We start from the raw sequence: 25,792 nt of genomic DNA, 5'->3' as shown, positions 1-25,792 counted from the left end.
TCAAAAAACCTTCAAAGGCCAATAGACACAGGAAAGAAAGATGACGCGTACATCTGTCCCGCATATGGATGCAGGAAACGCCTCATCACAATGTTAAATATCTCCGAGAGAAGTGTAGGCGCATCCCGACCTTTTATTCTCCGTCTCTCTCTCCCCCCCTCTCCCTCAACACACCTCTGGCAGCGCAGATGCCAGAGAGGAGGCATTCACAGGTCCAGAGACCTATCTGAGCCTCCTTCTCCCGATTCCAACAAACTCCCTCCAACCAATCCCGAGAAGAAAGTCTCTACCACGTGTGCAGTGATCAATACCTTCCCCACCAATTCCTCAACATCTCTTCAGTCTTTGAGACCTCTCACAATCAGTGTTAAACACAAGTGGCCCAGGGACAGTCAATTTATCTCGCGTGATGTTGTAAATCGTGAATACGTCAGATTTTACAAATCTGCGGTCATTTGATTGTTTACGTCTTCTTACCCTCGAAAATAATATTGAAAACATTATTTTGTCGAGTTGTAATTACTTTGAACACTTGCAACGTCGAGGAGAATTCTTACAAGTGATAGCTAATGAAGGAAGAAAACAGAAAAATTATGTTCAATACAATTAGTCATCGCTGATAAGATAAGTGATGACGAAGTTTAACGTTCTTGACTACTGAACCATCAGGTGGAAATAAAAATGAGGGATTATTCTCGAATCGTTACACGAACTCAACAAAATACCAAAGGATATGGAAAAGAGAAAAAAACAATTAGGAATTGTTCGAGAGATTTTCCTCGGATTAAATCGCGAGTATCTCAGTCGAGGAGTGCAATTAAATACTTTAAAGTCTTTAGCGCAAAGGAGAGACTCAGCAAATACCAAACAGTTTCTCGATTTTCCGTTGAGCTTCAGAACATTTGCAGCAGGAATTTTTGTTTCGCTGATTTGCGGAGTAATCATTCATGGGCGTGACGATTTAGTTAATTATGTCTACAATTCGAGATGTTACATTCCAAATAATTATTTAGTTTGGGAGTTTACGAGACCAGTGTCAGACTGTGATTTCTGTCGTGGAATAGACTCTGCTATAATTATTGCAAATGATACCAAAGAGGAGTTCGAGAAGTTTGCGTACAGTTCCAGGCCGATTATCGTGAAGAGGGCGATTGAGCACTGGAGGGCTGCAGAGGTGTTTAGTCTTGAGTTTTTTAGGGATTTGTATGAGAGGATTGAGGGGAGTTATGAGTCGGTTGAGGAGGAGTGCCAGTTTCTGCATTTCAAGAGCAACTTTTCGAGTCTTAAGGAAGTGTTTGGGATGAGCGAGGGACGGAGGCAGAACAGGGAGGGAGGCAGCTGGTATGTTGGATGGAAAAACTGCCATCCCGAGGTGCTGGAGGAGATGAGGAAGTACTATGAACCGCCGAAGTTCCTGCCAGATGATGCCGAGGTGCCCCAGACGAATTATGTGTTCCTGGGGTATGACGAGGGCGCGATCATGCATGTGAGTATTTTTTTGGGAGTTGAGGGGGAGAAATTGGGATCGGAACGAAATGTGGCAATTTTTGCTTCCAAATGGAAGCCTTGTAATCGATGATTTTTACGATCTCGTAATTTTGCTTGGAAATGATGTAGAATGTCATGAAACGTGAAAATATGATGTTTTTAGAAAATGTATGTATGTATGTCAGAATGTGTATGCCGATTTTTCGGAAATTTTTTATAAATCCCCCCGAAAAGGACTAAAGTTTGGGCTAAAAATCTGAAATTTCGTCGGATAATTGGTATTACTTTGGAGCATTTGTGGGCGCAAGTTCAGCTTAATCGGCCCAGTAATTTCCGAGATATAGCAATTTCTCAAAAATCTTTTTTCCTTAATATCTCATAAACTACGTGACCGAATTGAAGTTTTTTGACGGAAAAGTATTCCTTACGATAATATCTATCGAATCAAATCAAAATATTGCTTCGTAACTAGGATCAGTTTAGTAATAATCGGCATTTTTCATTTTTACTACGCAATCGTTGTGGAAACGATAACTCGCTGAAAATTCGAGATAGGAAGTTGAAATTTGGTAGGATTGTAGCTCTTATGATACTACAGAATTATATTATTCACGAGCTGAATCGGATAAGTAGTTTAGCAGATATTCAACTTTTTTGTGAAAAACTGTTATGCTTAATATCTCCTAAACTACTGGACCGATTCACTTTTTTTTTCAAAATATTTGTCACGATATCTTCTATCAAGATCAATCAAAATATGTATACCCGCCTATACAAAGTTTCNGTTGGATGGAAAAACTGCCATCCCGAGGTGCTGGAGGAGATGAGGAAGTACTATGAACCGCCGAAGTTCCTGCCAGATGATGCCGAGGTGCCCCAGACGAATTATGTGTTCCTGGGGTATGACGAGGGCGCGATCATGCATGTGAGTATTTTTTTGGGAGTTGAGGGGGAGAAATTGGGATCGGAACGAAATGTGGCAATTTTTGCTTCCAAATGGAAGCCTTGTAATCGATGATTTTTACGATCTCGTAATTTTGCTTGGAAATGATGTAGAATGTCATGAAACGTGAAAATATGATGTTTTTAGAAAATGTATGTATGTATGTCAGAATGTGTATGCCGATTTTTCGGAAATTTTTTATAAATCCCCCCGAAAAGGACTAAAGTTTGGGCTAAAAATCTGAAATTTCGTCGGATAATTGGTATTACTTTGGAGCATTTGTGGGCGCAAGTTCAGCTTAATCGGCCCAGTAATTTCCGAGATATAGCAATTTCTCAAAAATCTTTTTTCCTTAATATCTCATAAACTACGTGACCGAATTGAAGTTTTTTGACGGAAAAGTATTCCTTACGATAATATCTATCGAATCAAATCAAAATATTGCTTCGTAACTAGGATCAGTTTAGTAATAATCGGCATTTTTCATTTTTACTACGCAATCGTTGTGGAAACGATAACTCGCTGAAAATTCGAGATAGGAAGTTGAAATTTGGTAGGATTGTAGCTCTTATGATACTACAGAATTATATTATTCACGAGCTGAATCGGATAAGTAGTTTAGCAGATATTCAACTTTTTTGTGAAAAACTGTTATGCTTAATATCTCCTAAACTACTGGACCGATTCACTTTTTTTTTCAAAATATTTGTCACGATATCTTCTATCAAGATCAATCAAAATATGTATACCCGCCTATACAAAGTTTCCGAGATATCAGCGTTTTTCTAATTTTTTCATTTTAAAGTTAATGTGGTGTCCATACACTGTGAAAAAAAATTTCTAAGAAATAGAAATTCTATGATTGATCCAAATCGTTCATCGATTGAATAGTCGCAAAAGAAAATGCTATTGTAAGAAACAAATATCGATTTAATTTTAATGTTTTCGATTGAAAAAGAATGAGATCAGTTGTCTAAAGTTTTTTTTTGTTGCTATCTACTTTTCAGTACATACAAAGCAATGTCTGTATTATCAGATATCTTCTTCGAATAAAGCATATAATTATCCAATTTATCAGCGTCACGATATCCTGCAAAAGAATATCTGTTTGATTGAAAGCAGAATTCATAGATGCAATAAAATATTCATTTGGCCTATGAGGAACATATTGTTGGATACTCATTGATGCGAGACTTTCGCGAAGCGCAGTTTCTTGTTTACGACAAACGCAATTCTTCATCATTTGAACTGATTATTTTTCCATTGCAATTGTGAAAAAAAAATTATTTGCGCCAAATCCGAAGCGTTTGAACTAAACCAAAATTGAATTGTATGAAATCGATTTTGTCGCAAAAACAAGTATTTTCTAAATTCGATAGAATAAACAAAATATACTATACTATAACAAAATCGATTTCATACAATCCAATTTTGGTTTAATTCAAATCGATATTTGTGTCTTACAATAGCATTTTCTTTTGCGACTATTCAATCGATGAACGATTTGGATCAATCATAGAATTTCTATTTCTTAGAAATTTTTTTTCTCAGTGTAATACGCGTCAAGCTCGATCTAGATATCTGAGATTCTGGGTAATAATTTGTATTATGAGCCCACAGTTATGTATAAAATGTTGTGTCAATCGATTCAGTACATCCGGGCATAAAGCAATTTATCCAAAATTTTTTTTTCTAAAAAATTACACATCGTCATTTTATCAATGATTTTCGTCTCTATATGACTTCAAAAGTCATAACAACAATTTATGGTATTTTGTATTTGATGAAATGTCATAGCTATGCCAGAGGTAGAAGTTAAAATTTGGTAAAATTGTAGCTCTTATGACATTACAGGATGAAATTGTATAGCTCTGGCAGAATCAGAGGTCGGTGTGGTTTATTCCCCTTACCAATATGAATAGCTTTTTGAGTAGTTATCATCTGCGAAATTGTACGGATCCATTCAATTTCCGAAAAAAAAAAAAGTAAATGTCACATGGCTTCTGCCAAAAAGGCTTACAACCCTGCTTGTTTTCTTAAATGAAGGTATTGCTAAGCTCTATCCATCGCTATTAATTAAAATTTAATTCATTGATTCATTTTTTCAATTTTCAAATTTTTTCACAATTCAGATGTAACACGATAACTAAAAAAAATATTCCAAATTCATTGAATGACAGCTTTAAAAAATCGTTGGGATGGCCTTTTGACCGAGTTCGAAGATGAAAGCGATAGCAATAATCGTTATTTTAATTTCTGTGAAATTTTTCCAAAATTTCGTATTTTTCGAAAATCAGAATTCCGCAGATATCTCTGGATATTGCGCTTCAAATGAATTCAATCATAGCGTAATATGTTTGTTTCAATACGACTATGACGAAGTTAAAAGATGGTTACAATAACTGTCTCAGTTAATTTGATTTTTATGATAATTTTTGGAAATTTCGAATTTTTCATGAATTCCCCTAAAAGTTAGCTTTCTAATGGTTCCTTTAAATGTGATGTTTCAAATGCATTCAATTATGTATAAATGAAATATTCCTAACAATATTTCCACTTAATTTCATTAAGTGGAAAATCTAAAACAATTAGTTGGGAAGAAATTAATTCAATTCAAGAAAATAAAATGGACTATAAAGAATATATAATGGAAAAAAATAAGCAAAATGACCATTTCGAAACATATTGCTAATTTATTATCAAAAATAACTGTACTATACGCAATACAGGAGCAATTTTTCACTTGTTTTTAGGAAGAAACGTCTCTTCATGGTTTTTTGTATTACAAGTTGTTACTGAAATGATTGGGATGGAAGCGAGAGGCTACTCACTCCATAATTGAGTGACACCATGATTTAGAAATGAAATCGATTTCAAGTGATTTCAGTGATTTCGGATAAAATAATTTCGGTGATTTCGATCGTCACGGGAGAGGAATTCATGATTTCGTATGATTTCATTAATTAAAAATCAGTGATTTCACTAAAAATATTCCAACCGTTTCTATTCATCTTCAAAAACTCCAACTACTCTCAGCCAATATCACTGATTTCAGAAAAATAGACTGGTCACCAAGCGCGACCCTGCGACTTGATCACCTCCGCCGGATTCTCCGCCTGTTATTTAGGCTTTAGCGTTGCCGAATTCACTCTACACTGCCCGGGTGCGTTTGGCGAGTTTCCGGCAACGTCGCGCCATGGACAATTTCATTTAACATGGGAAAAAGTAATTCATCTGTGCGAAATCATTTTTTTCCTTTAGGAATATTGGGAAATATGCTGTTCTAAAAACTACTATAATTTTTTAGACACTTCAATTGACAAAGTCAAATTTTTTATTTTTCCGGATAGGCAGTCAATTGTAATTAACGGAAAACGACGCGCGGCGGGGTTTCAAACTTACATGAAATTTCTGTATATTTCTTTACTGACGAGTCAGTTATTTTCTTGAATATTCAAGTAATTCTTGATTTTCAGGTTCATACGGCACTAAAAAATCTTGAAAATTTTGAAAATTTAGGCAACAACTTTTCCTGAATTCTCAATGTATTGAAAATTGAATTGAATGTCATGTCCAATTTTCACGATGAGTTTGGAAATTCAAGCTTTCATTGAAAAATCAATAATTGTTTAACATGAAAAACCCAATTTTCTTGATTTTTCAAGATGAATGAGAAATTTAGTGAACGTTTTCATTTGAAACTGAATTGAACCTCACAACATCGAAAATTCAGATGACTCTGTGACTGAAATTTCAAGAAATTTCTAACAGTGTAGGGTGACCAATCTAGGGTTAATAAATAATAGAGGTGGGGCAAAACGGGTTGTGTCAAATTATGAAAATCAAAATTGGTAAATTATAATGAATTCGTGTGATTCCACTTCGCCAATCTTGAGCTAATAACGATGAAAAGCGTTCCATTTTACCATTTTACTAGGGCAGTCAGTACGGCGTTTTATTATCATCATTGGCAGGCGTGCCAATTTCAAAATCACGAATTACTTGCACGGTTCGCGCTAAGCCAGTGCGCCACTGATTTCGGTGATTTCAGACTATTTCACGTGATTTCGGAGATGATTTCGAAAATAATTTCGGTGATATCAATAATGGGTACGTCTATGGTTTCAATATGGGGGGTCATTTTGTGAAACGGTCCTTATGTGCAGCGCCATCTATCGGAATTCTAGAAAATTCTAGACATTTCGAGGTATTTCGAGAAGTTTCTTGAAATTTCGGAAAAATTCAAGGAGTCTAGAAATTTCGAGAAAATTCAGGGAGTTTCTAGAAAATTCCAGAAAGAAGGAAAGACCATGGACATATCTACGTACAATTATAGTATCTCTAAATCGGGAAGAAAGTGTTTCGGAGGAAAATATCGAGAGACCTTTTTTAGAAAGCCGAAAATTCAGAAAGGAGAGGTGAAAATTTTCCCGCTATACCACTTGTTAGCGAGATAATTGGCAGTTATTGTAAGAATATCACGAGCGAAGATGAATGTAATCAGTAGACTTCAATGTTTTTGTTGATTATTGTTCTTTTGAAAATTAGTGGTCTGAGGAGAAAATGGTAGAATGCTTTGTTTATCAATGATGAAATTTACAATAACAAATGTCCTTTGAGATTGTCATGTAGGATATGACGAACCTTAATGTTTAAAGGTTTCAGGATGAGGATGAAGAAGAAAGTGGCGCGAAATGTAACTTCTTCCACTTTGTGGGAGGATATGTCTCTTTTACAGTATCATTAGTTGTTGTTGAGATAATTAGGGAATGAAAATGATGAGTCATAGAGGCTTGAATGGCTTGTTTCTTTTGTGTTTTGTGTATTTAGCTCGGAGAGGAAGTAGAGACGTGGAATGGCCGTCATTTTCCCTTTCGGTCAGGTCAGACGTAAATAATCGGTTTTTTTAACCCAGACCGAATTTTGTATGCAAAATGACTTTTTCTTTCTTTCATAAACAAAAGTAAACAAAAAAACAACTTGAAATATTTACTCCGAGGAATTTCTGCAGAAAGTATCTCAATAAAATAAGTTGTATGACAAAATGGAATTTTTTTGATTTTCTCTATAAAACATTTTTCATTGAAAACTTCAGTGGAAAAACATGTAGAAAAGCCGCGGAGTTTTCTAATAGTATGGACGGAAAATTGAGTTTCCAATAGAACTCCCATAGAAATTCAATGTTGTGGAGAAGATTTCGACCGAACTTTTAAGTTGTATTTTAGTTTTTGGTCAAAAACTAAAATACAAGTTACAATACTAATTTTAGTTTTGGTTTTAATCCAAATAACTGGATCAATTTTTATCATTTGGACATAATAGATTGCTTCACTTCGAATCAGCTAATGACTGCAGAGGCCAAAAACTAAAATAAAAGATGGAAATTCAATAAAATTTTCTAGCAAATGTATTAGGTTTTTCTACGAAATTTTGTCGTACGTGATTGCATGTTTCTAGACTATCTCGCGGATTGATTTGCGTTGAGAAAAATAATGATTTACAGCTGACAATACATGTTACATCTCAATTGTCTTTCAACAGTTGGATTACATTCCGCGACTGATGTGGCAGGGTCAAATCTTAGGGGACAAAACCTGGACTGTGGCGCCAACTCCAGAGTGTGATAACGTCTGCAATAAATTTAATTTCTCTGTAAACAGTGGAGATGTTATTCTGCTCGATACAAGACTTTGGTACCATGCGACCTTTGTCGACAAGGGACAACTCAGTCTCACGGTGACTTCTGAATACGGATAATTGTACATATAAAGTGAAGAAATTTTATACCAAAATGTTGGAAGACGATAAGTCCAGAATTTTTACAATATTGTAGCAAATAATCTAAATTTTTTTCTTGCCAAAAAACAAATTGAGACCGTGAATGAATTGGAATTTTTCAAAGTGAATTTTCCAAAGTTTTTTAAGGATGTTGCGTAAAATATTTGTTAATCAAGTACATAGTTCGAGAAAATTTTCTACAAAAAAGTTTCCTGATGAATTCATCGAAGCGTTGGCCGTCTCAATAAATTGGCAGCAAAATATTCCAATTTTCCGGACTTATCTCTTCCTAGTCTAGGAATGTAACCAGATTGTACATAAATTGTGAAAATATTTTTTATCATTTTATAAATGTTCAAATGGGTTAGGGTACTTTTTTAATAATAAAAACAATTGTGCCATGCTAGCGTGTTTATTTATGCAAATTTACAACATATTTTGCACGAAAATAATGTGAGAAACCATAATAATATTGTAATAATCATAATTTCATGTATCGACAATCGGTGGATTCCCTTGCCCATTCCATCTCTTTGGCCGTAATCATTTCATGAGTAAAGAGAAGAAACGATAAAAAAAACGATAGAAAGAATTAAATGCATGGTCGACCGGAATTCGAGATGATTCATAGCTTCAACAGCCTTCATTTGAAAAATGTATAAAGTACTAAAGAACGTAAGGAGGATAGTTAACAACAATCAACGATAATTGCTAAGGTGATTTCAAAGAGAATACTTTTTTTATAATCATGGGAGGATTTGTCATTTTCACTGGTCTTTCTTCTCCGTTGCCTGCTGGAAACTTGGTGGACTCTCCTGAAAGGTAAAACAAGGTTACGAGTATTAGCAATTCCATGAATAATTTTTTTGTTTGTGAAATTACAAACTCTTTGTTGGAGCAACCAATTTTACCCCATACATGAACAAGAAATTATTTTTTTTATTTTTATTTTTAAGTAAAAATCGTCCAAGTGCCTCATTTTCCATCCGATTTGCATTTTTTTCCTTCAAAACAATTTCTTTTTCGTCTTACAATCCATCTGATTTTCATGATCTATTCAACAGATCGTAAAACGGATTTCTTGTTTTGTTCTTTAGAGTCTATTATTATTATTATTATTATTATTGTTATTGTTATTATTATTATTATTTATTGCTTATCGGAAGAAAAACTCTCCCCTACCAAGGGGGAAACCCAAGCTTATACAAACTTATGCATACATGGGGGAGAGTGGGGCAAAATGAAACAGTCAAAAAACCTGGTCAAATAACATGGCCCATCGTATATCAAAAATCGCTGAATAGAAATTCACATTTGACCGCGATCTCCCCTTAAATATGAAAATTGCAATCAGACTTATACGATAGAAATTCCTACAAAATGATTCAGTGGAGAATTTCGACATTTTCTGTAGGGATATGTTTCTATAGAAAACAAAAACAAAAAAAGCGGGATGGGACCATCCTATTTTTCTGGGTGAAAATACAAATTTTTTGTTTTCAAAGATTATAACTCAGAAACAAATTTCCCAATTGAGTTCACAATTAGTTTAGGATTAATCCAAGGGGAAAAATTGTTTTTCTATGAGGAACGAATATCTTGTTTTATCCACAATTCAACGAGTTATTCTCATTTTTTTTAAGTCAAAAGTGCGCTTTTTACCCCACTCGTTTCTATTTTTTCACGAAAAACCAAAATTCCTATGGGATTTCCTGCAGGTCTGAAGTCAATAGAAAATTTTCATATGTTGCATTTTCAATGATAAAAGATAATTATAATTCGATAATAATTAGATAAGAAATAATTCCATAAAGACCATCGCAAATTGAGGTGTTCAACAGAAAAGTAGAAAATTACGAATTGCTCCAATGTTCACCTAATGTAGAGAATGCAGCGATCTTTCTCATCACGACAAAATTTCTTTCTATTTCGGTAACAATCTTTAATTATTCATTAGAATATAGTTGAGTGAAATTCTCTCATATTCAAATCGTTTTGACGTAACATGAAAAGACGGTAGTTTGGAAAGTTTGAGGCTCCTCCCTATTTTTTGCCGTAATTCTTATGTAAAAGGTGAGTTTCCATAAAGGCCAACGATAAAATTTCAGAAACTGTACTCAGAGTAAAAAAAGAAAGTCTTCAAGCAAGTCTTGACAAACTTAAATTTAGTTTTTCCCAAAAATTCGTATTCTCGGTGCAAGTAAGAAACCTCATTTCTAGCACTAGTTATTCGTTATTCAATACTGCATTGCGTATTTTGCTGACGGGAAATGTTAATTTCATCCAAAACAAGGTAGAAATTAATTCTCAAATATAATAATGATAATGATAACGGGATGGCAATTCTGTAACTTAGAAACAAAATACTTGTTGATGAGCTTCACTTTATGAAATACCTTTTCATCCTGAAAAGACACCATTGTACCTTGCGTGGATGATCTGCTAGTTGAGTTACATATTTTGTTGTTGAAAGCAAAGAAATTATTCATATTTGAAACTTTTGTATGTTAAAATGAAACAATTCGTACGTTCTACCTTGGGACTTAACAACTTGCGATTTTTTCGGTTTAAGCAAGATTTTCGTCAGAAAATGTTTTCGTTTCTCTCAATATCTTGTCGCATCTAACGATATTCGAGAATAGATTAGTTTCTTATGAATATCTATGAACCTAAATAAGATGAGCGATTTTTTCTGGAAATTTTTTGTATGGAGTAGGTTGACAGATATAAAAAACGTTCTCATAAAATTTTAAATCCCCCTCAGCTTCCAATACGTTTCCCAAAAAAGACCACTCAGTGAATGTCTTATTTCCTATTTCACTTGTGAATTATTTTGTGAACAGAATGAGCAATCGAGGCAGTACACTGAGAGAAAACTAAGCAAGTTCTCAAACAAGTGGTAATTGTCAACTAACGAACCCGTTAGTTGAAAATTACCAAAAAAATAATTGTTTGGCTCAAATTTAAAAGTCTCAAATAGGAATAATTGCTCTGTTTTCGACAACGACGAAGTATTTGGCTCAAGAAGCGGATCATTCATACAAGACAGTGCCTTTTCAGAATAAAAATATCTTATATAGAGGAAAGTTTATCAAGAAATATTTTGCCCCTAAGTTACAAGAACTTGTCCTTAATTTTTGTCTTTTACTTTTGAATTTTGTCATTAAGCTACAAGAATGTCCCATTTCCCATTTCACTTATGAATTATTTTGCGAACAAAATGAGAAATCGTTGCAGTACACTGAGAGAAAACCGAACAAGTTCTCAAACAAGTCTTGCTTGGGCCAACGAAGTATTTGGCTCAAGAGGCGGATCATTCATACAAGATAGTGCCTTTTCAGAATAAAAATATCTTTTATAGAGGGAAGTGTATCAAGAAATATTTTGTTCCTAAGTTGCAAAATTGCCGTCATATCGTTATTATTATTTCATTTAAGAAATCTTTTTTGTCTGTGATTATTGAATAGCCGAAAAGACAAACTACTATTCCACGTTTCATATAAAACAAAGGAAAATACGTATGAGAGCATCGAATAAGGAAAAAGTAGTACTAGAATAGTATATTTCGTCACTAGGCCGAAAAAAACTTTTCTGGCGAATATGAGTTTGCAGCCCGAGACGAACGCGAGGGCTGCAATCATATGAGCTAGAAAAGTTTTTTTTTGCCGTATGACGAACAGTATTTTTTTATCATTCCGGCTGTGAGGCAGCGCTTCACGGACGCGGAGCGGAGCGCTGCCTCACGGCCGGAATGACAAAAATTACATTTCTTGCTTGTACAGAGAATAAAATTTTTTGAGACAGCGTGGCAGAAACTGCTGATAAAAAAACTGCTGCTGCTGAACACCCGAGAAGGATGTGAGAAAATCATAAAGTTTTTGAAGGCAACCAATATGCTAAAGTAATTGCAGGCGGCGGTATCTTTGATACAGCTGTAATTGTACGTGGATACGTCCATGGTCTTTCCTTCTTTCTCGAATTTCCTAGAAATTCCTTGGATTCCCTCGTATTTCCTAAAAACTCCTTGCATTCCCTCGAATTCCCTAGAAACTCCTTGAATTTTCTCGAATTTTCTAGAAACTCCTTGAATTCCCTCGAATTTTCGAGAAACTCCCTGAATTTCCTTGAGATTTCTGGAAACTCCTTGAATTTTTTCGAAACTTGAAGAAACTTCGCGAATTACCTCGAAATGTCTAGAATTTTCTAGAATTCCGGTGGATGGCGTTGCACATAAGGACCGTTTCCCAAAATGATCTCCCATAATGAAACCAGAAACGTATCCACGTCAAAAATGTATGAAATTGAACCATACCAATGTAAATACAATTGTAAATGATATTCCTGAAAATTCTCTTTTTGTAAAACGAATGGTCGCTTATAACCACAGCAGTTCTGTAGCGGCTTTAAATAAACTATTAAAAAAAATTGAAAAGACAATCTGTTTTGCACTAAAATTTGTTTTTTGAAAATTTTTTGATAAAAATTATTAAAAAATCCATTTAACGATTTTTTGGGCGCAAGTAAGACCTGTTTGAGAACTCTTCTGTTTTCTCTCAGTGTCAATTTAGAGTTTATAAACGTATTAGAGATGCACACGCATTCATTCTGCATTTCTTCGATATTTTCAACTTCTTGATTCTTCAACTCCCGATTTTAGTGTAATTTATTTTTAATTTGATCCTTTTTTTGTCTCTATACATTAAGGTTCTTAACGATTCTCATTTGCTAATTTTACTTACATAATAAGCAGGTGGTGGCACGTATGCACACTGTGGCCTGTTTGGATCGTAGTATGCACTTTGGGCAGCCTCTGCAGCTTTGGCATCTAAATTTAATGGAGAAAGAATAAAAGAGTGAATGAGTTATCAAACAATTAAGGAGAGAATACTGTGAATTTGGTAAATTATTCCTTGCTGCCTTCACAATTCTTCTTTTTACATATAAGAGCTGCATTGTCTCATTGATGCGCGTTTTCAAAAAAAATATCAAGGGACCTTTTCGATGGCAAATTTCATTAACTTCAAAAACGGTTTTCTAACTTTGTTTGCTAACACCACTCGTTTCCCGGAAGTTGCTTACTCGATAATGATTTTATCTCCTTGTTACCTCAGTAATAAGTAGTTCCGAGATATAATTTCGATTTTTTTTGCCAGAAACTTCTTCAGTTTTATTAAGTCCTCAGCGACTATGCCCTGAAAGCATTAATTCTCAAAATAAAGCACATTTGATAAGAAAAATCATGTCTGAGTTGAACTGTTTCCACTACTAAATGTTTCGATTTCTGATTCTTATCCCGGTAATCTGAATTTTCGAAGAAATGGCACTAAGGGAATATCGAAGTTTGAAAAAAAATCACATCTATTACTTGACTTTTTTTTATATAAGAGGAGATCCACGCCAAATGAGCGGGCCAAAGAAGTGGATGTTGGGGATTTTCGCCACAATTTTTTTCTGAAAAAATAGATATTTGGTAAAAATTTTGAAAAAAAGTAAAAATATTGATAATCGAAGAAATTATGATTTTTGAAAAATTTCAAGATTTTTTTCCTAAGATTTCTTTTTGCCCCAAATTGGTATGAATATCTCAGGGATTTCAACCATCAAATCGCCCTTTGGCACACTCAAAGAACATGAAAATCCCTTGAAATGAAAAAAATTAATAACCGCCAAACTAGGGCGAAAGACCTCTAATTACTGCCAAAATTCTTATCATTTTATTGACAATTTTTGCGGAAAATTTCAGATTGAAAAAAGAGGTTTTTGAGTACTTAACGATAAAAAAAAACTTTGTCTTGTGTAAACTCTGGAAAACCGAAGATAATGCTATATATGACGTTTCATTTTTAAGGGTTTTTCATATTGTTTCAGGCTAAAAGGTGATATGATAGCTTGAAACTCCGTGGAGATATTGGGGCCTGTTAAGAACAGACAAAAATCATTGAAAAAAAACTCGAAATTTTCGAAACATCATAACTCGCTCAATTATCAATATTTTTTCAATTTATTTAGTTTTTCAATGTTTTTATCTAATAACCATCTTTTCGGAAAAAAAATTGAAACGAAAATCCCCAGCTCGACTTTTTTAGCTTGCTGATTTGGTGTGGCTCTGCTAATAAATAGATGAATAACTCTCCTCGAAAAGATTACAAATAATGCATTTCATAGTTGGTCCATCTCATTTTACTAATGAAAGATGATTAACTTTTCACGAACTCCACAAAAATCTCGTCACTGGCACTTCCATAATTATCATAAATTCACAGTAATGCTCTCCAATTGTCTTGAGAAGACCATGAAATTAATTAGAATTGATACATACAAGCGTACACTTTAGTTAGACTGTATTTACCCTGATTAGGCATATTTAATAACAATAAAAATCACAGAAAAATCGCTCGTCCCGCAAAAGATGAACCAAAAATCAGTTTGATTTCTCCCTAGTTATTGTCTCAAGTAAAACCCTATTCTCCGCCAATTAATCAACACAACAAACGCGCACTGCTCTTTCGAATGAACTCCCCAGTGATAATCCTTCGTCACACTCCTGAGTCACATTTTTGTATTATGTCACTGACATAAAAACACAGTTCCCACGCATTGAAATTATAGCAGAATGAAATTCAATAAAAATAGTAGAAAATTTATTTCGTAAAAATGCAAACATTCGTATAATTTTTTTATCGTACTATTATTTGCCAAACTTGGAAAAACCTCGACGGAGGATAAAATATGACTAAGCAGTGAGATAATAACTGGAAGCAGTGAAAGTCAATCTCTTACCGCAGGTTACTCTAAGGTATATTGTGCAATGCTGTTGCGTAATTTGTAAAACACAAAAAAAAAGATGAAAGAATATCAAGTTTACGAGATGAAACACCTGGTGGTGGTTCAAAAAAATGTTTCATCATATCAACATCTTCAGCTGGATAAATTCTTCATGTTTTGTTGTTAAAAAATAGACTTTATATTCATCCAAAAGGAATAAAACGATTCTTTCCGAGCTACTACATTGCAACCCATGGTAAATCTATTCTGTGGAATTTTATCACCTCGAAAACAACTCTTGTGACATTTCACCGTGAAATCACTCATTAGTCAGAGTAATGTATAATTAAGAGATTCATTTCAAATTTTAACTGTTCAATCGTTTCAGTAAGAAACTAGGAGAAAATGTCAGAGAGGTTTTTTATAGCTGAAAAAAATTATAATCGAAGAGGTGTCGGGACATTTTCTACTCAAATCACTCATAATTGACATAATTGCATAATGAAGGGATCGTTTCGTGCTGACCTCGACGGAATTCATTGTATTGATTATGTTTTCTATGGGAAAATATAAAAACTCGATAAAGCGCCTCTCCTCACTTATGAAAAACGAATCGAATAAACCTGTATCTTACAAAGGGCGATCTGGAATTTTTTTTCCCAAAGTTCTTCGTTGTGAGAATAAACTGTTTTACTACTTCACTACTAAATGTTCCTCCCTGGTTTCTACTTAAATTCATATTATTCGATTTCTTTGATAGTTTGATAGGTATTTGTAAATGAAAAAGAACCATAAGTCAATGATATTGTCATTTAATACGTGCGTTCATTGAACATAAAGCGATAACACAATTTTCCATTAACATTTGTAGTATTTAGCTGCTCTCAACTTCGCCTCATTCCTCTTCGTAAAATCGTTAGGAGTAAACATTGATAGAAGAACATTGATAATCGATTAGAAATAGTTTGGAATGGATGTTTGCAGAAGGCAAACATCGAAGTTGACTAAATAGCAAAAGTTATATAAAATTAAATGGACATAATATCGTCATAAGATTTTAGTACTGAGGTGGATACTGATTGTAGGGCCCTTGCGGATAGCCACCAGGTTGCGGATAAGCTGAGTACGGTGGTGGGTTTTGCGGGTAATTATTGTAATTCGGTTGATAACCCGGATACGCACCTGCTTGATTAGCCTGAGGATTATAATTGGGATTTGCCCAGCCAGGATTGCCATTCTGCTGTGGGGGCTGTCCACCCCATGCTCCCTGCCCCTGAGGAGCTCCACCACTCACGTATGGGGAGTTTATTCCTGGGTAGGGTGGGGGCATGTCCGTCATGTAGACAGAATTAGCTGCAAAATTTCCAGTTAAGTAATATTTTGCGAATGAGGTTTTATTGTGTTGGAAGTTTTACAATGATTATTTTGTAAATATCTCTTGTAGGTTTGGAAGCAAATGTCGAGAGATATTTTCTGTAGGCATGGAAATTTTCGGTAATGCGAAACAACGCCCCCACTCCATTTGTTTAGCCTAACAATCAAAATTTCTGGTAATTTTTTTTTTAATTATTGTTAACATATGGATAATTATGGAATGAAATAAGTGAAAAAAGCCAAAATTAACAGAAAGATTGGTCTGGGTTAAGATGAATCAATTTCTCTCCTCAACAACACAAGATTGTGGATATGTGAAAGGAATCGCTCTTCGCTTTTAATCCAGGAGTCACGTCGAGGACGTGGCGGTTTATCGGCTCCCAACGAGAAGAACCCAAACAATACCAACAACCTTAATACAACGCCACTAAACTTTTCTGACAGACATTTCCTCCGCCGCCCTTCAACCAGTAAAATATCACATATTAATTCAGTAGCGATTAATTCAGTCGATTTTTTCTTTTGGTCTGTTTTTGATGAATATCTCGGAATCTAAGAGACATAGCAAAATTTTGCTCATGACCTTTTTTGTGAAGCCAATCGAGGGTTATAAAAAAGGTTATAGCAAAAATTTTTCTATCTCTTTTAGATTCCGAGATAATCGTCAAAAACCGGCTAATCGTCAAAATCGACCTAACCCGGTTTATCGCTTCGCTACTGAATTGTGCCTAAAATAGCTGTGAAATCTCTGAGGATATATACTCACATAACTATCCCACTTATAGATGTTGTAATTAATCAATTAAAATCCATATGTAAGATATCAGAATTAATCACTTCTGCATCTATGGATTTTATCTTCAGAAAGATGTTAAATAATTTTTCAGTTCTTAAGCAAAGCCAAATCACCACACAAATAACAACTCGACACTCGTTCCGGAGACATAATTCATTACAACACCAAAACCCGACTGAATAACATCTGACCCGTGTGTATAAAATTCAATAAATCCCCCCGCACCACATTCTTGAGGCACTAGACCTGTATTGAAGAGCGACTTTTTTTAGACTTTATATTATTGTTTGTACTGATAAATCATGGAATTTGATGTATAAATTATTGAGATTAATTTGGAGTCATGTATTGCGACAATTTACCAAATTTTCTGATGAAGTGGTCAGACATTCTCACGCAAATACTCTCATTATAAAAATAGCACGCTCATTAAGTTCTTTTACTTAGTGTTCGATAATGCAAAACTTTGCATTGGCTATTGTGTTGACATCTTTATAGTTGAGGAGTTTTTAGGAAAATGCCGAGAAACTTTTTTTGTAGAGGCAGAGCTTTTCTGCGCGAAAGGTCTTTTGACTCTTTTTGAAACGAGTAATTACAGGGATAATGAGTTTATCATAATTGTTTAATTAGTTTTATCAGTTAAACGAATAAATTAATGAATTAACGGATGACAAAAGAACATGGAGGTAAACAACGTATGAAGAAGTGTATAAATAAAAATTAGGTAGCATAGATCCAATAATAAGTAAGGGGAATACGGAATAGTACATTGGAGCACCAGAGGCAACAAATATTGTTTTTGATGAATGTGAAGTTTGTGTTGTATTCGATGCATTGTTGACGATTAATTTCAACGTTAGCAATGGTTGATGAATGGATCTTCTCGAGAATGAATCACTTTGAGAGAAAAATTTTCGATTTTTTTTTGGAGAGCATGAAAGTTTCCACAAACAATATCTCTTGGTGAATTTTGATGAATGAATCTATGAATCGACTTTTTTCTGGATATATTCGCAAAATAATGTAGATTTGGTTGTAGATTGATTGAATTCGAAACATTATGTATGGAGATTACCTGGGGGCACGTCTGGGAAGACGTTGGTGGGTGGCATCCATCCATAATAGCCTTGGGGAGCCGCCTGGTAGGCTGGAGGTGGTGCTGCGTACCAGTCTGTCGTTGGAGGCTGGTAGGGTGGTGGAGCATCGTAGCCAGGTCCATTACGCGAGGCTGTGTAATGACAGAGTTATTCATCAGTGAGGCAGTTTCAAGAGCAACCGTGTTTGATGTATGGGAGCGTTTTTTTCTGTCTTCATCAATTTTTTTTCAATCATGCATTAAATAAACAAGAACTTGAAGTTGTCGAAAATTAACTGAAAATATCTTTTAAATATTAAATCATTCCGTCGAATTCACTGTTTCATCATAACACTATGAAAGCAAGCCAAAGTAACAATGATGGAATTCAAAACAAAATTACAAATTCAATGCATCGATCTCTTGAGTTCTTTAAATGAGTAGAATCTATTCGAAACCATTCAAAAATATTAGAGTTGAATGTTAGAGGTTCTTGGTAGGTATTTATCATTTCCAATAATATGAAATCGCCGGGGAAGCTGCGGAATAATTGGAGGGTGGCCCATATCTGTTAATTCCCAATGGCTCATTTTAGAATTATCATAGTAATAACTGAAACTACAAAAGAATCAATTGTAAACCTTCTTGTCAGAAGATTTTCAAAGTGACAAAGAACATCCCTAGACACCTTCCCTTAAAAGATCTTCCTCCTGAAAGGATTTCACTATCCAAAAGATGCAATGTATGTATTCTCATCTATATTGTTTTTAATTGTTGAACAAGCTCGATAGTGATCGTAGGTGAAAACATCATAGGACCACCTTAATATGGAATTCCATGGACTACACAATAGCTATTTCCGTCAAAAGGCCGAAAAAAACTTTTCTGACGAATGTGAGGGTTGCAGACTGAGGCGAAGTCGAGGAAAGCAATCGCACGAGTCAGAAGTTGTTTTCGTCCGAGTGACGAACATAATTTTTCTTCACAATGTCCGTAAACGGCGTTTGACGGAGACGAAGTGTGATGGTAGTCTGATGAAAAAGTTATTTTGACATTTTTTCAATAAATTTGAATTTTTCTGTGCCCATTTTAGCAATCAACTCTTTAAAGATATTATGGAGAAATACCAAGAATGCCCTAAAACATTATTTAAAAATTAAAGTTTGAGGTTTCAACATATTCAATCCATCCACTAATTTCTAATGACTGACCAAAACTGGTGACGAGATAATTCAATAGTACGTCTTGAAATTTACCATGGCCTTTTATGGAAAAGTGCCTTTGTTCCACAAGAGAGCGGAGAAATGCTTAAACCTATGGAAACTATTATTTTGTCAATGTTATGCACATATTTTTCAAATTGAACAAATATGGAATATTGTGTGGAATTCTTTATATCAATTAATCAACAATTTATATGAACAAATTAGGATTTTATGCTATCATTGAAAGGATTACGATGGCCCTTGAGTCCTGCCCAAAATTTTTAGTCCACATTGACAAGCAAAAACTCCAGATAATATCAAATATTTTTTTCGAGCCAAGTAAATCCGCCATAAACCCTCGAAAACCTTATCGTGGGCGATTTAAGTTTATCTTACTTTTATTTCTAGCCTTATGATGAAAGCAATGCCTTATTCATCATTTAGTATAAAGAATTACGGGGAGACTACTATGAGTTTTAAAAGTTGCGGGCTATTGGAATGAGATTTCTCATACATTGAAGATCGAATACATATGTCTAAAATCGAATAATTAGTGCAAAAAAATAATTGTTTATTGTTCGTTTGCCCCGCAGACATTTAAAATGTTAAAAATAGTCCAGAGCCTCCAATTTTTGAGCTACAGAGTTTTTTTTTCCAAAATTTTTGAAAAGACGTGTACATCAACAATTACGAATAATTTTTTTGAAATGCAACTCGTACACAGCAAATTTCGTTATTTTTTAAATAAAAAATTGCACCATTCATGTAGGTAACATAACCCGAACAATGTTTCTAAAATAATCGAGAATATATTTTAAATATTTTAAGGATAATTTTTCTGCGTATTTTACATGAATGGCGTAAATTTTTATATTAAACAAATCGAAATTAGGTGTATAGGAGTTGAATTTCAAAAAACTAATTCGTAATGGTTGTTGTACACATTTTTTTTAAACGTTTGAAAAAAACCTTTCTAGCTCAAAAATTGGAGGCCCTGAACTATTTTTATCGATTTTCAATCTATGAGAAATCTCACTCTAATAACCCGGAACTTGTAAAACTCTCAGTAGTTTCCCCTTAAGTTGACAAAATGAAAGAAAAGTGAAATTACCCATAGAAGCCGCCCTGAGCATAGCCTGTCCGAACTCAATAGCTCCTCCGCTCTTGAAATGCAACTTGAATTTGCATTCCCCAACCCAGTTGCCATTCGGCTGTGCCCGACATTTGCCCTTGATGTAGTTCGCCCCAAACATCGGCTGTTCCAGCTCCACTTCACTCAATGTGACGAAAGGAAAACTGAACGACTGCATTCTCTCCTTTCTATCTTTTGCATTGAAGATCATTCGATGAGTTGTTAAATATATCCTTCCTCTCTTTGTGCCAGGGAATTCTGGCTGCTCTTGACCATGGAATTCCATCGTGACATTGTCGCAGAATAAAAGGATGCTGTTGAGCACCAGAATTTCAATATTGGACGATTCTCTAATTCAGTAACGAAGCGGTAAAACCTTTTCAGTCAATTCTTTTTCGAAAGTGAAATTTTCAGCTCAATTCACTCTAAAAACGACCACAAGTTTTTTGGCCTTGGAAAAAAATCTTTCGACTTGAACCGGTTTACTGTTTCGCTACTGAATAATTCTGAAAGGAAATATTAGGTGACTTTTTATGTAGAGAGGAAAATTATCGACGAAAATATCTTGTACTAGCTATTTTAGCTTCTTAGCTTCCTAAAAAGTTGTATGGATTGAGGGAAAATAATGAGTTTTCTCGAAACGCTCAGTATTTCCGGAAGTTCGCGAATTTTTTAGAAATTCCTAGAAAATTCGTGAATTTTCTGAAAATTTCCAGAAGGATCTAGACATCTACGTAAAATTAATTGAATTATAATTCATTTAATTATAAGACGAATAAAAAATTACTATTCTCATCAGTATTCTCAATAATAAAAAAAGTTAATAAACTAAAGTTGATTAAAAAAAAAATTTTTTGCTTCAATTGCGTCAAATAGTCATTTTGCCCCAGAGAATTTCTAACAGAAAATATATCTCGGTATTTCCATTGCCAGGTCAGGTCAAGTCGATTTCATTCTGGAGTCATTTCTCAACAAATGTATCTCGCAATTTAAAGAAAATATCGAGATTTTTTCCAGGCTCATTTTTTGTAAAGAAAAATGAGAACTACGAAAGAAAAATCTAAACAAATTTCCACTTCCTCTCTTGGATTCCAAGGGATTTTACAAAAAGCTAGCAACCGATTAACTATTTTGCTACTGATTTACTCCTGAAATTATTCATAATAATTAGGGAATTGGAATTTAGGTAACATATGCTAGATATGTTCGCCACTAAATATGAAAGTGTCGTTCAACCCTTTATTGATTATGTGCATTCCCTTGACAATTTGAGAATTTTATAACTCAAATAATTCGATCAATTCAAACAGCTCGTAATAAGCTTTTATTCAAACTTGATCTTGATTTTTATTTGTGTCTCTATATTCACATTCAATGAATAGGTTCTGAAATATAAACAAATTTCTCGTGGAAATGGAAACATTGTTTAGACGGAGCAGAACAAATTCCATTGAAATTATAATAATACTCTATTCGGATGAAACAAATCCTTCATTTGATTTTAATAGAGGATCCATTTATAATAAATCACGTATTTTATTCAATTCAAATGTCATTCTTTGGGTGATTCAGCAGTAAAGAAAATTTTTCGAACTTTTCCCCATCCTGTGCATCAAGTTAATATAAACATAACTTACACATTGAAGATAAAAATCTGAAGTAAATTGTAAAGGGAAGTTGATATGATCAAAAATATTCTGGTTGAGTTCGTGCTCAATGGGTAGTCTAGTATTATTTTGATAATGATTTCTTTATTAGTGGCAAAATAACACAGAGCCTTATGAGAAAATAATTTTTCCAAGGTTAGAGAGAAGATTAAAATACAGAGAAAAACTTGAAAAATCAAAAGAAAAAGAAAAATTCTATGTCTAATATGAAAATTATTGTCAGTGTCAAACTGTTGTGATAACTGTTGTGATCTCTATTCAAACGAGAAACTATTTTTTAAGAAATTAAGAGTAGAGAGAATTTGATGAATTAATTTCTTACTTTCCTCAAGTTAGAATTCACGTAAGAAATTATCAATGATGAATAATTTTTTTGTCGGGCGTTTTAAATTTATTTCCCCTCGCTACACTCTATGACTCGCGTGGAGTTTGGATATACTACTTTTATGAACGACTCTTGTACCAATTCCCTCATGTGATGACCAATCTAGGATTAATTTAGTAATCATCTCCACCGTAAGTAATTTCCAGAAAACGTCAAAATCTTTTCTAAAGCCGAGAATATTTGCCACTAACTCTTAAAATGTTCGAATAACATAGGGGAGAGTGGGGCAAAATGAAACTCAAAATACGACTGTTTGACGCAATTCAAGAAAAAAATTTGTTTTTTATTAAGTATGTTCTTATTAGCTTTTTTTATTTTTATTATTAGGAGTACTGATGAGAATAATAATTTTCCATTCGGTAGAATAGAAAATTATTGAGCAATTTTGACGGTCAAAGATTTTGTCAATGAATTAATTGAAAAAAAATGAAACAGCAAAATTTAAAGTCCAGAGCAAGGCCCAAGGCGAGATCCAGAGAGAGAAAAAGGAAAATGTGATGTTGAATTTCAATCGAATGAAAAAAGAAAAGTGTAATCGGCTTAATCTAATCAATTGAATTATAAGACGAATAGAAGATTATTATTCTCATCAGTACTGCCAATAATAAACAAAAGTTAATAAAAAAAAATTATTTTTGATTGAATTGCGTTAAATAGTCGTTTTTCGGCTGTTTCAGTTTGCCGCACTCTTCCCTAACTCATTAACAACATTCAACAAACAACATCAATGTTGATCAAATACAAATATGAACTCATCTCTAAAATTTCCTCAAGAATGAGCATTCTAAACATGAATAATATGAAATAAGGACCTTATTTGCACCCAAGAGAATTTTTCACAAAAAAGAGCCCTTCACATTGTTTCCTGGAATTACCCAGATGAATCAGCGACAACATGGCAGGATACAAAGGGCTTATGAAACCACATTCCATCATTGAATCAATTATTCAATCATTCAATATCAAAATGTCAGGGAAAGACCTTGAAAAATACGAGGGAAAATTCTCGAAGAAGATTTTTGGAGCCCAAAATAATGATCAATTGAATAACCTTTGAGCATAACGAATGAATGTAAAACAACAAGACATAATTGCAGAATTATCGACAGAAGAATGCAACAACGGTGCTCAACAAGGCCACGTCGTTGGCAGATTACGTTTAGTGACGCAGTTGGGTGTACACAATGTTTATGTTGATGAATAATATCAACTCACCATTCCCCCGCGTGCAGAAGCACTCCGTCATTGGCATGTGCCGTGTTCAATGACATGATATTTTTCTGTTACTTATGAAACTCACAAAAAATCGTTGATTTGATGTTATTACAGGGGATTGAAAGAATCACAAGTGTTCTCGTCGGTGTCTCGGGAAAACTAGTATTCACTTGATCAGCTGATTCATAAATGATAAGGCGGACACGGGTGGAGCGCGCATGCGCTGGAAAACGGATGTTACACGATGGCTGTTCGAATACCATGGAATCTTCTATTCTATCATTTTTACGATTGGAATTATATTTTTGGCTTTCCTTGATACCGAGACAGTATTTTCGCGACAACATGAACCTCTATACACAATGGATTTCCTTTATTTTGTGGCACATTTCATTTTTTGCATCAAGATTTTGTCTACAGAAATTGTAATTCTCACATTCAACTGACACAAAATACATATTGAATTCTACGAATTTGAAATAATTAAAACCAGTTCTGCATGGTGGGGCGAAGGTCAAAATCTCCGATGGTAAAAATCTCAGAGAACAAGGAAAAAACCGCGGAAAAGCTCGTGGGTGCACGTATGAAAAAATCGTATAGAAAAATTCTGTAGGATTTCCGTATATGATATTCGGATATTTCGATACGAATATTTTCTATACGAATTATTTCTATACATAAATTTTTATATGAATTTTTGTTTCTATACAAAAGATGTCTAAGCGCTCCAGAGAAAAACGTAGAGAAATGTCGCAACTCCATACGAAATGTTTTTAGACTTGTGGCAGTGGGTCTTATAGGATCAAACCTATAGAAATCGTATACAAATAATTTGTATAAAAAATATCCGTATAGAAATATCCGAATGTCATATACGAAAATCCTATAGAAATTTTATACGCAATCCGTATAGCGAATTTCTACAGTTTAGTCTCCGTAATATACTGGAAATATATGCATCAATGATCTAAAACTTAATTCCACATCAATTGAATTTTAAAACGAATGGCCATTCGTTACAGTTAATAAAAAAAATTCAACGCATCGGTTATAAAACTTGGTAAAATATCTATTTTTACACGTATTGTACCATGTGTTTTACGTCCATTTTTTGGATGGATGGATAGACAAAACAAAACAAAATTCCAGCCAATTTTTATGAAAACCAAAATTCCAATGAGTCTCAATTTTGCCTCGCAGGCCCCTATTAACAAACTAACTTATTTCGAATTTCTAAATTGTTATTTTGAACATGAACAATACCTTCTAATCAAACATTCGTGTTTCACACCAGGAATCGTACTCAAATGGCCATAAAAATGGAAATCCTCTAGTATCTTGTAAGAAGAATATCAAATCAATAGTATTTTTCCTCGCCTATGGCTCGGAAGCCAACGCCACACGAGTAAAAAACCCCATCGCAACAGCCCAGGAACAATATTTTTCTGGAGTGATATTTAAGTTTTCGAGTTTGGGAATTATGTAATACCAATTCCCAGACGAGAAATCGTGAGAAGCAGTACAGAAAAATATTTTCCCCTCTGAGCGCAAGTAAAGTGGGGGATACGGAATTCTCGGAATTTTATTCCCCTACAGTCCCTGTGATACCTCGTAGGAAGATTGGACTGTATACGATTTTTTCATACGTGTGGAACAGGAACTAAACTTAATTTAAAATAGTTTCCGGGATCGAGCTTATTTTCTTAGAATTTTTTATAAATTTTTTTAAAGATTTTTATTGATTTTTGCGATGGAGATTTTGACCGCCAGAGGTTTCGACATTGAGTCTCATTTGAGCATATAAAATTAAAACAAGCAGGCGGTCAACATCGGGCTGCGTCATTAGCCTCTTTCTTTTTTATTTCTACCAATTCCATTGGTAGTAAGCTTCCGAATGGATCCACAGCAATTCCCTATCCTTGGGAATTGCTGTGGCTAGTTCCTAACCGTAACTAATGATGCCGCGAGA

At 34.2% G+C, this 25,792-nt stretch overlaps 2 protein-coding genes across 3 annotated transcripts; one reads left to right on the top strand and one right to left on the bottom strand.

Moving 5' to 3' along the window:
• The first annotated feature begins 277 nt into the window (after positions 1–277).
• Positions 278–8,615, top strand: LOC107044966. Of its 2 annotated transcripts, XM_015267048.2 has the most exons (3): positions 289–1,384; positions 2,312–2,413; positions 7,973–8,615. In XM_015267048.2, the coding sequence occupies exons 1-3, from the start codon at positions 734–736 to the stop codon at positions 8,186–8,188; spliced, it is 969 nt and encodes a 322-aa protein (XP_015122534.1). In that variant the 5' UTR covers positions 289–733; the 3' UTR covers positions 8,189–8,615. The 2 variants fall into 2 exon arrangements, with proteins under 2 accessions (XP_015122535.1, XP_015122534.1); XM_015267049.2 differs by lacking the exon at positions 2,312–2,413 and having other exon boundaries at positions 278–1,486.
• LOC107044969 (WW domain-binding protein 2) lies at positions 8,606–24,025 on the bottom strand. The gene is made up of 6 exons (XM_015267051.1): positions 23,824–24,025; positions 20,536–20,870; positions 18,220–18,372; positions 16,157–16,327; positions 12,949–13,034; positions 8,606–9,024 (listed from the first exon to the last, which is right to left on the bottom strand). Exons 1-6 carry the CDS (start codon positions 23,877–23,879, stop codon positions 8,977–8,979), a joined length of 849 nt encoding a protein of 282 aa, XP_015122537.1. The 5' UTR covers positions 23,880–24,025; the 3' UTR covers positions 8,606–8,976.
• Between the last annotated feature and the right edge of the window lie 1,767 nt (positions 24,026–25,792).

This window comes from Diachasma alloeum, unplaced genomic scaffold (genome assembly GCF_001412515.2).
Source record: "Diachasma alloeum isolate Michigan unplaced genomic scaffold, Dall2.0 Dall_scaffold_00856, whole genome shotgun sequence".
Classification (NCBI taxonomy): Eukaryota; Metazoa; Arthropoda; class Insecta; order Hymenoptera; family Braconidae; genus Diachasma; species Diachasma alloeum.
The sequence above is the reverse complement of the archived record's forward strand: the minus strand, read 5'-3'. Positions and strand labels throughout refer to the sequence as shown.